Source organism: Rhinolophus sinicus, chromosome 14 (genome assembly GCF_057876585.1).
Source record: "Rhinolophus sinicus isolate RSI-liver-muscle chromosome 14, RSI-T2T, whole genome shotgun sequence".
Classification (NCBI taxonomy): Eukaryota; Metazoa; Chordata; class Mammalia; order Chiroptera; family Rhinolophidae; genus Rhinolophus; species Rhinolophus sinicus.
Window position 1 is genome coordinate 44,598,295 of NC_142514.1, and position 12,578 is coordinate 44,610,872.

General features: G+C 37.9%; 1 protein-coding gene across 12 annotated transcripts in view; it reads left to right on the forward strand.

Annotated features, from left to right (window-relative positions):
* NFIA (nuclear factor I A) overlaps positions 1–12,578 on the forward strand; it is a 562,979-nt gene that overhangs the window by 478,802 nt on the left and 71,599 nt on the right. For 6 of the 12 annotated variants that reach the window (XM_074334805.2, XM_074334806.2, XM_074334804.2 and 3 more), the window contains exons 7-8: positions 8,702–8,830; positions 11,257–11,310. In XM_074334805.2, coding sequence (XP_074190906.1) covers positions 8,702–8,830; positions 11,257–11,310 — 183 coding nt within the window. The remainder of the gene's footprint in view (positions 1–8,701; positions 8,831–11,256; positions 11,311–12,578) is intronic. The other 6 variants (XM_074334808.2, XM_074334807.2, XM_074334811.2 and 3 more) reach the window with 1 other exon arrangement.

Here is a 12,578-nt window from a genome sequence, read left to right on the forward strand (position 1 = left end):
TCCTGACACTGGCGTGTCTGTATTTATCCTGAAAGGAGAGGAAATACCCTTAAAAAAAAAAATCAAGAGACTTTATTGTTTGCGCAGGAACCAGATTTTTCTATGACATTTTCCTTCTGTCTGTTCTTTACTCTCTGTGGTTGTAAATTTTCACTCACAAATGAACATTTGGAATACATTAGAGAATTCATCTTTTTTTCTTTCTCCTGAATGATCCATATAATTTTTACTCCATTTTCCCATTTTTAAAAATTGAAAAAAATCACTGTATCTAAGCCTTTTAAATTACCTGAACTTCTTTATGATGTGGTAATTCTTTTGGGGGTCCTTTAGTTCATTTTAAATGGTTGCCTATAGAGTAAGAAGGATAAACCTCAGAAGCTATATTAGCTTTCATTTTATTCTCTCCATCATAAAAATGATTTTAAAACATTTTATTCACTGAAAAGGTTAAAAGTCGAAATAGTCTGAATGTTTTACCTTTTTTATTGTTGAGTGTGTTCATCATAATAAATTACATTAGAATGAACCCTGATGGATTTCGTCATCAGGACACGAATCTAAGATGAGTGTCGTATCTTGAACTACGTCCTCGTATCACACAACATGTGTTTATACCCACGGGAACGGAATGGTCCTTTAACTGTGGGATTAATCTACCCAATCACAGCCTTTATTTGGCATCACAGTTAGAGATGACCTCATCACAAGGTCCTGTTCTAGAAAGGTCCTGTTCTTGCCTGTGGGACAGCTGCTGGAGAGCGCTGCATCACCCTGCATCTGGAAGGGATGAGTCTGAGCATGTATTTGCTGGTAGTGGATGACTTGCAAAATATGGTGCTGGTACTCAACTTTCATTCTGTGTTTGGGGAACAGCACTGAAATGTATGCTGCACCATGAGTTTGGTAGACATGCCTGGGGTACCCACGCTCAGACCCTGGGGGCACAGGAGAATCTGAGTGCCTGAATGTAAAGAGAACAGTCACCATAGCAGTCAGCATGTCATTTAAGCTGAAGAAAATTGTTTAAGTATCATTAATGAGCTCTAGTTTAAGCCAGCTTATGATTGGTTTCTATCAGTAAGACCTAGATAAATACTAGGGGCTTTTTTCGGAACTAGGCATCTTGGAGAAGTAGTACACTGAAAGGAGGAAGGGCTTTGGGCCCCTGGGTGCAAATCCTGGCTCCTCTGTGCACTAACTGTTTGGCCTCTCATAGTCTTCAAGGCTTCTCTCCCTCAATTATCCGCTCTCTGAGCCATTGCTTTCTGCCTGTCTGCTGGACCATTCCCATCCGCAGGCAAGCGGGCTGTACTGTCTCGCATCTTCAGAAAGCTCCGCCTTCCTGCCCTCCATCTCCCTGTAGCTACTCCCCTATTTTTCTGCTTCCCTCTACAGACTGATTTCATTAGAGTTGGCTACACCCATTTTCCCTGCCTCTTCACTTCCCATTGATTTTGTAAACCATTCTTTTTTTTTTTTTTAATTAAATTTATTGGGGTGACAATTGTTAGTAAAATTACATAGATTTCAGGTGTACAATTCTGTATTACATCATCTATAAATCCCATTGTGTGTTCATCACCCAGAGTCAGTTCTCCTTCCATCACCATATATTCGATCCTCCTTACCCTCATCTCCCACCCCCACCCTCCTTACCCTCTGGCAACCACTAAACTATTGTCTGTGTCTATGAGTTTCTGTTTCTCATTTGTTTGTCTTGTTCTTTTGTTGTTTTTGGTTTATATACCACATTTGTAAACCATTCTAACCTATCTTGCATGTGCCTCACTCTCTTGGAGCTCATAGATTCTCATACTTGACCTCTCAATAGCATTCAGCTCACTCCATCACGACCTTCTCCTTGAAATACTTGTCTTAGTTTCTGTAAAACTACTCTTTTCTGCGAGGGAAATGGCTCAATTTAGTTGCCTATTTTGACACTCACTTTAATAGCTCAGAGGCCTCCCTTGATGTCAAGACTTACTGAATTCTAAATACTTGTGTGTTAGTCTTTACCTCTAAGTGACGTATTACTGCTTCATAATGTACAGTAGGTATGGAAGATATCAGTGACTCTTAAAAGAAGAATTTTGATCCTTTCTGCTTATATTTTCAGGAAGCTTTATGGGGAAAGCAACTTGAATAGGCAAGAGGCCTATGTAAATATTAAATGTATGTATTTAATATTTTATAATTTAACGTCTTCGCTCCATTATCTTCTTCTAAGTCTATGCAATGTTTATCTATCAGAGGTTCTGGGTTAGAATTATTGATAATATATTCAGTATGTTTAATAAAATCCTAATTAATCCCTCCCAAGGCCAAGAAAAACCTTTGATCTGTAAGACAAGATGATTCTTAGTATACTTCAAATTGGTTTTTATTTTTTGCGTATTCTTTTATAGCTGATAGAACCTTTCTTTGAATTTTTTTCTTTGGATAGGCAAATTGGAAACTTCACCTATAAATATTGACTTTATTGACTTAAATAGGACACTTTTTATAGTATACAAGGGGAATTACATGAAGGCGTATGATACAAAACATACAAGCTATAGAACTAGAGATCTGGGTCTGAAATACCACTTTAGTAGCTGTGTGATCTTGAGCAAGTTGCTTAACATCTCTCAATACCTAGTTTCTGCAACATTGAGTTATAAGTAGGCACCATCACAATGCTTACCTATCCGAGATGAAAATGTAAGGATCTGAGATATTTGTAAATATAGTAGACCCCCGTTATCCACAGGTGATGAATTCCAAGACCCCCAGTAGATGCCTGAAATCGCAGCTAGTACTCTATCTAGACTGGTTTTTCCTATACATACATACCTATGATAAAGTTTAATTTGCAAATTAGGCACAGTAAGAGATTAACAACAATAGCTAATAATAAAATAGAACAATTATAACAGTAGAACAATTACAACAATATAACTATAATTAAAGCTATATAAATGTTCTCTCTCTCTCTCTCACATATCTTATTGTACTTCTCACTTAAAGGAAGCATTTTACGGCTTCTGTTTGGCATACCTGAATTGCCAGCCTCACTACTCTAGCACTTTGGGGCCATTATTAAGTAAAATGTGGGTGACTTGAGCACAATCACTGGGATACTGCAAAAGTTGATCTGATCACCCGGATGGCTACTAAGTGACTTATGAGTGGGGAGCATGTATCGCGCGGGTACGATGGACAAAGGACGATGCACGTCCTGGGCAGGATGGAGCAGAACGACACGAGATTTCATCACGATACTCAGAACAACACACAATTTAAAACTTACGAATTGTTTACGTCTGTGATTTTCTGTCTAACATTTTCAGACTGTAGTTGACCGCAGGTAACTGAAACGATGGAGAGTAAAACTGCAGATAAGGGGGGGGGAACCATCGTACATGGCACTTAGTAGGTACTCCATAATGTGTTGCTTTTATTATTTTCAGTCTGTTTTTTGAGCAATGATCAATATGCAGAGGGGTGATGACCGTCTCTTTATCTGCCTCCTGACTCTCTTGAGGCCGCTGGATGGACAAACGCTTCCAACAGCCTTTAGGTTTGGTATAATAGTTGTTTTGATAAAGCAGTAGTCAAGCTAGGTCGTTGGGAATTAGACGATGAGTATGGATAGGAGACTATCGAAAGTCAAACATGAACAACCAAACTTACAGCATTTTGTGGTCCTCTCTAACCTGTTTGTATATTGGATTTTAAAACTAGAGTGCACAGTTTGATCGTTTCCAGAGTTTCCCCCCAACAGATTGTGACAATAAATGAATCTTATTGAAGCTAAACATTTTTTTTTTTACTTTGATACTTTGAAGAAAGAAACATATACCAGTTAAATGTTCTCTGACCACTTGAAATACAGCACCCAAACTCCTAACAGGCAAGATAAGGTCCTGCTGTTCCGAGCAGCATTTACCAGGGATAATTTTCACAAGACAGTGAATTTTTGAGTAAGTCCCCTAACAAACCAAGCACTAACACTGCCTTGTTACAGTTGTCCTTTTTAAAAATCCAGCATGTTGTTCCATTATCACTGGAATAATTATAGTTTATCATGATCTCTTCCTTCTCCCCTTCCCATTAATATTACAGCTCTTTTGACTCCTAAAAAAAAAAAATCCCCTTTAAGATGCTTTCTTAAGCAAAGAACAGCATTGTACTATCTTCTCATTTTTGTAGGATTTTCTTTCTAAGTGTCACAATAAAGTTCTTGGTTCAAGTGTTTGGTAAATCTCACAGTTTGAGAGAGAGCGATAGTTGAAATTAGTTATGGTTTTGTACCCCTATATGTTCTTTTTAACTTTCTATAACATCAGGTTGCAGCAAAACGTTCCCAAAAACAAACCTTGATTTGTGATAGGAGGTCCCAAGAATTATTTTCGATTTTTTTCTAAGTGTTTCATCTGATTTGTTGATGTTTCTTAAAAGAATCAGAAGGAAATATAAAATTTCAAAAGTATTTATGCCATTGAAAGTAACCATTTATTGGTCTTTCTTCTAGGAAGCTATCTTTCCATCTTCTCTGAGTGAGTGTAGGCTAGTGGAAAACCTCACAACCTAAGGTAGATTTGCTAAAACTAATGGAAACTTCTGGAATTCTAAGGAGTAATTGGTGCACAGTAGGCATCTTTAATACACACATTTCTAGCATTGACTATAGTCTTATATTTGAATAGTATATTAGTTTACTATTACCACAAACTTAGCTTAAAACAGCATACTAATATTATCTCACAGTTTCCATGGGTCAAGAGTCTGGGCACAGCATAGCTGGTCGCTTTGCTCTGGGTCCCACAAGACTGCAATCAAAATTTCATCCAGGCTACATGCCTTAATGGAGCTCAGGGTCCTCTTGCAAACTCTTGAGATTGTTGGCAGAATTCAGTTCCTTGCAGTTTTAAGAGTAAGGTCCCAGCTTTCTTAAAGCTGTCCCACTTAGCCCCTAGAGGTGCCTGCAGTTCCTTGCCATGTGGCCCTCTCACAAGTCCTTTTACATCATGACAGCTTACTTCTTCAAAGCCAACAGGAGAATCTCTCTGACTTCTAGTCTCTCTTTTAAAGGGTTCACCTGATTAAGTCAGGCCCACCCAGGATAACTTAACTAAAGTCACCTGATTAGGGACCTTAATTACATCTGCAAAAGTCCCTTCACCTTTGCAATATAACAACCTAATCACAAGAATGGCATCCATCATATTTTACAGGTACCACCCACCTGAAAGGGAGAGAGTTTATACAAAGTATGTACCCCAGGGACGAGGGAGTATACAAAGTATGTACCCCAGGGACCTGGGAGAGAGTTTATACAAAGTATGTACCCCAGGGACGAGGAACCTTAGGGCCCTCTTAGAATTTTGACTAACACAAACACTAACGATGCACCTAACAGAATCTTGGTGAATACTGTATTTGGCCTATACTTTCAAGGTTTTCTTGTTGGGCGGCTCACTCACAACTGCCTCCAGGGATCAGTGGCTGAATGACTAGAATTTCATGTGTGTTTGCTTCTGTCCACAGAACACTATTTGAAATGACTCACGTAGTTTAGAAAAATGGCAAAGTGGAGAGAAATTCAGAATATCTGATGGTTAGAAAACCAGTGACAAGCCAAAATGCTTCTTGAAATCCGTCTCCTATTCCATTTACCACCATTGGGATTTTTATAGCAATCAGTAGGAGGCAATGTCCCATTGAAACAAAACATTATGCTAAATTTCTGCTTCTCATTCTATAAAATTCTTTCTTTACATAGTGAAAAGAACTTGGAAGTAATATTTTGTTTGTTCCAGAAAAAGGGGTAACATTAATTTATCTGTAATCTTTTTTAAAAATCTGATACTTCTAAAAACTACATTGAAATTAAGGTTTTCATTCATTAAAAGAAAGCCATTCATTAATCTATACGATAATTGTGTAACAGTTGTGCATAGCTAATTGGTAACAGCAATTTTAACAAGGAGTTTATTTTTCAAATAACATACAGAAACCGAATTTTATTTCAAAAACAGAAGTCAAGATTAATGTTCTCTCACTTATTCATATAAAGCAGTTGACTAACACTTGGAAATTTCATCTGGTCAATTAAGTATATGAAGCAAATTAGCCAAAACATGCATTATGCATACAGAGAAAATATTAAAGTATATAATAAGGAAGTGAGCTCAATATAGGTCTTTAAAAATTGAAAACACAAAGTAATTTTGAGATTCATGACAGCCTTAGGGTTCGTATTACTTGACTGTGATAAATTTAGAAGATTATACGTAGTTTGGCTCATTCTTCTTGTACACAGACAGTATTTCTTCTCTCGTTAACCCTTTCAAAGAAGATTTGCTGTTTTTGATCATTCTTGATGCTTGTTATTACCTAAGTTTTACTTATGCTTCCCCCTTTATAAGGGTAAATAGTGGACTTAAATCATGTCAATATTGCTGCAGTATTTAGAATAACATGGGTTGGAACACATGAACTTTTTAAAAAAATGATTACTTTTCCTTGAGTCCAACCATTTGCTTTCTTTAATAAAGTTACTTTAGATACTGTAGTTCATCAGTGAGTCCACTGTCTGATAAAAATTCTGCCATCTTAAAAGTTTTGACATTTTTATTTTCTAGTCATTTTGTTTCATGACATGTAATTCAGGCATTTGACTGAGTTTAAATCAATGGACGGGTTGGCAGCCTAGACATTTGTTTGCACAGAAGAGGTATGAATGAATTGGGAGATTTGTTTACATATTGGTATCTCCTTATTTCTTTCCTTTAATTTTTTAATTTGACGTCTCTCTAAGGTAATTATGTGATTAGGTCTAGGTTAGGTGACTTGCAATGAATGTTGATCCAAATCTGTCCTAATGATGTTAGGACACTGTGATGGTGTGATTGGTTACTGATTCAACAAGCAAAGAAATGCAGCTAGTCACTAGTGACTTTGTTTTTAATTCACATCACGTAGATATCGATCTAGAATGGATCTGTTGACACTGTCAAGTTCGTGTGAAATCACACACAACTTCATATTGTCCTTATGTCTGACTGTGCAAATGTACTTACCAATTTGCAACTTGATTTTTTTTCTTGGCGTCAAAACCCCAAGTTTTGCTATATCCAAGTAACTATTGGTAAAGCCACAGATAAAGCTGAGACCTGTACAAGTAGTTTAAATACCTTTTCAGGCCGCTTGCTGTGTTCCAGGCCCTTTGTTAGATTCTGAAAATGGAGGTGAGATGAGGGGCAAAGCAGACATAGTCTCCGTTCATATAGAATCTGTAGTCATACTCGAAACTTGTGTTGTGAAATCTAGTTAAGGAAATCTGGAATCAGAAATAACAAGGACATCTTTCGATACAGGCCAAACTAAATTTTGGAACAGCTCTGTACCTATAGTGTGCTTGGCACAGTGTGTGGTAGTTAGTTAACTACTCAATAACAGTTACATGCTAATATCATTATTATTTTTATTACTTATTTTTCCAGTTCATCCAAATCATTCTCTGGTCATAGGCATAACACAACACATGTAGACATGTGTAAGTAAAGGGACACTTGGTTCTTTCGATAAGAACGCAGGCCGATGTTGTGCTGCAAACTTAAGAGAGCCCACGTTGGTCCTGTAATGTGGAGACTAAGAGTCATTTCCTTTATTTTTATATCCAAGTTGTCATTGTTTTAATTGGCACCCTACTAAATGGATAGATGCCTCCAGTTGTATCTGTCAGTGTGGTTGCCGAGAACATTACAAGTCCAGTATTTACAAGGGACTATTTTCCCATTATTTTCCTCCCAAAGCACTTCCAGCACGAAAACTTTAGAAACCGTAGCAAAAAATACTACTGTTAAAAATAAGCTTTTTTTTTTTTTTAAATAAGCTTTTATTGTATTTTCTTAACATAAAAGTAATAGATGTTCATCCTGGAAAAGACAAGTAAGCAGAAAGAGGCAATGAAAACCACCTGAATCTAACACACTGAGAGAACTACTGTTGCAGTTTATCCCTATTTCCTTCCAGTTCTTTCTCTATACACAAAAATATATTTTTACATGGCATCGTAGTGTAACATCCTATTTTGTAATTGCTTTCCATGCTTTTATTCTATGTTGTCAAACAAATATCTTTCCACGTCATTATTCTTTTACAGTATTATTTGCATTGGTTCTATCAAATGCCAATTGTGAGGCCTTTTTAAAGTTTACTTTTATCTTTTCTTTGTTTCTATTACGAATAATTTATTGGATGAGCAACTGAGTTACCGTTGTTGAAGTTTGTTTTCATGTTAAAATAGCTAAACTATTTCAAATAATTTAAAGTGCCTTTGGTGTGGGGTAGCTGGAAAGATGAAATGATTGCAATGAGGTCTTCATGTGCTTCTATAGCCTCCTTTTTGAAAGGTCCCAGAGGCCACACTTTCAGGAAATACTGGGAAAGTGGTACTCTATAATTATAGAAGATCAATAACTCCAAAATGGACTCTGATTTAGTAGAATAAGTTGAAATCAATTACAGACTTACTTACTGGGCGACCATTCTGTCACCTATTTGTTCCCATGACAAATTCAAAGCCATGCAAACCAAATTTTCCATGCACAAGCCAATTTCCTTCTTTAATTCTTTAAATGTTATCTTTTACATTGCACAGTCTGTTGTTCCATGAATGCAAGTGCACTTACCAATCCATCCTTCTTGCCAGGAATGCCATCTCCAACCACACTGAAGAAGTCGGAGAAGTCTGGTTTCAGCAGCCCCTCCCCTTCGCAGACCTCCTCCCTGGGAACAGCATTCACACAGCACCACCGGCCTGTCATTACAGGACCTAGAGGTGAGCTGCTCTGCAGGCGCCCTGAGTTGTGCTTAGATCATGGCCTTGGGACCAGCATAGCAAAATAAGAGACAATGGGGACTCCCCCAGAATGCTCCCGAAGGCAGTGAGTGTTCCAATGTCCTTTCCTTGGGGACAGCTTTGGAATGTCAGCAACCAAAGCTAGACGGCATTAAACCCTGGATCCTTAACCTAAGGCAAAAAGGGATCAAACCTCTTGTTTTGCCAGCGTGGTGTTGCAAAGTGGTGGGGGGTAATTTGAATTGAACCAAAATCAAATCCGTCCCACACATTGCACAAGAGATGTGTGTGTGTGTATTTGAGGTGAGTATATTTCTATGTAGTCACTTACCTGTCTACAAGTACAGTTGCCCTTTGAACAAGGCAGGATTTTAAAAATCCACATGTAAGCAGACCCTCATAGTTCAAACAGCTGTATTTTCACTCAGCAGTTGGGAATCCGCTTATGCAGAGGGCCGACTTAAGTTATATGCAGATTTTTGACAGTGTGGCGGGTTAGAGTCCCTAACCCCCACATTGTTCAAGGGTCAACTGTAATAGCTTTTTTCATTCTGTCATCCCTGATGATTCCCTTTCCCTGAAACCTGATTTCAATATACGGCATTTTGCGTTGAGGTTGTTTGCCTCACGGTGCTGACTGTGGACGAGCAGTCTTCATTCAGTCCTTTTGAAGTGGTAGATAGTTTGTCTGGTTTTCATTGCAATGTTTTCATTATTTTTGCCTTGTGTGCTTTTAAGTTTATTATTAAAATGTGTCCACAAGAAATATGATTTGTATTTCACATTAAAGACAACCTTTAAACCTCAAGAGAATGTCAGCAAGTCACTTAACTTGATCTTATTGCAAGATGAAAATATTTATTAGTTTGTTTATGAAACTCCCACAGTAGGAGTATGAATAATTGTAACCACGTTTGCTTTCTTCTATCAGATTTTCGTTTAGGTAGGTCTGTGATCTACCAGCTGGTATCGTAAAACATCCTAGAAAGTTATGGTCTCTCGTCTACTTTGACATACGCCTGGGAAAACTGATAGTTCTTGCATTAATCTCACTGTTAGTCCCACAAATCTGAATCCCTTCATGAATACTCTCTGTGCATGTCGGGGAAATATGGCAGTTGAGAAGGCTGCCCCACGCACACATACAGAAATCCCGATGAAGAAAATAAGTATTCTGACTATTGTGTTAAGCAATTTCTATACCCACAATTATGGAAACTTACTTGTTTCATCTTTAAATATCTTATGATCATTGACAGAACTTTCTCAACTTATTATTTCACTTGTATGTGAGTATGATATAATTAGAGAAGAAATATGTATATATTCTAATTTGAAAACCTTGTATCAGAATTGGATTACACAGTCCCAGCAGAATGAGTCTCTTTAAATGGGGTAGTATTGTGATATTATCCTCAAGGTCAACATTCATTAAGCATCTATACTGGTGGAAAAGAAGAGATGTGAAACCCTTTTGATCTGAAAGATTTTTGGTCTCAAGGAGATAAGGCATGTGATGTATCTCATCATTTTTATTGTTGGGTTAACATATTCTAAATGCTAAATGAATATTAAAAACATAAACTTCCTGTCCTCATAGAGTACACAGTCCAGTGCAGGAGAAAGGTACAAGAAAATAAGTGTTTAGAAGATGATGTGGAATATGCTGTTACTTAATCACTTTGTATCAGATAAAGAGACTTCAAAGTGTAAATACCTTTGAAGTCAAATCTTAAAAGTTGCTTCCATTCCAAGCAAAGGAAAAATTCATGGTGTAGCAAGGTAGTAAGGACTGGGAAGAATAACGTGCTATAACTTTCTCACCTTGTTATTTCACTTGTATGTGAGTATGATATAATTAGAGAAGAAATATGTATATGTTCTAATTTGAAAACCTTGCATCAGAATTGGATTACACAGTCCCAGAATGCAGAATGGGTCAACTGCCTCTTTGCCTTTCCACTCACCTTCTGGAATTTTCACCAATATTCCAATAAAATGGTGACAATACTACTGCTAAATTCCTCCCAACCTCTTATGCAGAAACTATAATAAAACAAGACTTGTAGAGACTCTTTAAGGAGCATAAAGCAATGTGCATGTATTATCATTTATTCACTAAATGCTAAGAGTGCCATCTATGAGTCTTGCCTAAAACCATATAGTTCTAGAAATAATAATAATGATTCTAGCATTTACCCATGGATGCTATGATTGGGAGCTTCTTCATGCTAGGCAATTAAACACACATGCTAAAATGATCCACGCTGTATTGAACCTGAGTGGACCTCCTTAGCTCTAGAACAATGCGTTTTGATCTCCTATCATGGAATTGTTTTTGAGGAAAAGAGAAAGATGCCTAGTTCAAGAATTATGGAATACCAAAGATTCTTTGTTTTCACCAGAATTCAAGATGGTTCCCAGCATCCTCGGTTCTCCTTTCTGGAAAGTCTACTCAGGTACCCATTCTTATTGCACCCTGCCCCCCTTAGTGGTCTGGTGAAGGGAATTGGAGTAGTTGAGATGAAAGTCTTCCGTGCCATCTTTGTGGTAAGAGTCATAGAATTGAGACAGGCTAACATAAGACATCCTTGGGCTGAGATATTTTGTAAAGGTTTGTATTTAGCCTTTCATTATTTAAGAAATATTTGCTACCGGTACCGTATTGCCTTCTATTAGTCTCTGAGCCAGTTGGAAAACGAATGTTTGAAATGACATCACATCTGGGACAAAGAATTGATGGTTTAGGAAGATGAGGCCAGATTTCAGGAGGGAAAGTCTTACTGAGGGAACCAGTATGGTATAAATGTGACATGGCTACATAAAGGAGAATTCAACTTCACATGTGCCTTTTATTGTGTAGAGTTGCCCCAATCTGAAACTTACATCACTAGAGAATCCAGACAGACAATCAAAGTTCCAAAGGGCCTGCACAGGGAGGGGGATGTTCTTTCTGCACTTTTGCTCATAGTCACATAGTATATTCACCTCTCACACTCAGGTGGCAAGACTTCTGCTGCCTTCCTTAAAATTTCTTAAAATTTTTCATGGGAATACCTTGATTAGACAAACACCAGTTCATAAGCAATAATTGTGTAACATATTTCAGTGCCCAGACCAGAGGTGATATTTTAACAGAGCTACAGCAAAACAAGGTCACCACTGAAAACACAGTGGCCCTATTTTTCACTGCAAACGTAAACTGTATTTGGAAATTTGGTGGCCATCTTTTACAGAGGAAACCTCTCTTTGAAGACTGCAAAGCAAAGGTGGAAATAAAGGGCTTTAAGGGGAGGCAGCTTACCATGGTGGTTAAGCACAAAAGCTCAGGGGTCACATGGACGCGACCCACGTTTGAATCCTGTACGTCACTTTTCCCAACTGTGTGAAGCTGGCACATTGCTTCTCTCAGGTATAGGCTCCTCATCTAAAAGTTAGAGATCATCAGCTCTCCCTCAGGAGTTGTGTTATCTAAGGAGTAAATGAAATCATGTATTTGTAGTCATTCACACTGTGCCTGGAAAGAGAGTATGTACTCAGATCACGTAAACAGTTTAATCACTCATTTTCATCCAGGCTTTGAAAATCTCATGCTGTCCCTGCTGCCTTCACCCAGCAACATTTTACCCATCCCAAGACACGCTCAAGTACCACCTTCTACATGAAACCTCCTCCGCTCCACCCAGGCTGCCATCACCTCATACTCCTTAAACTCCTGTGGCCTTCC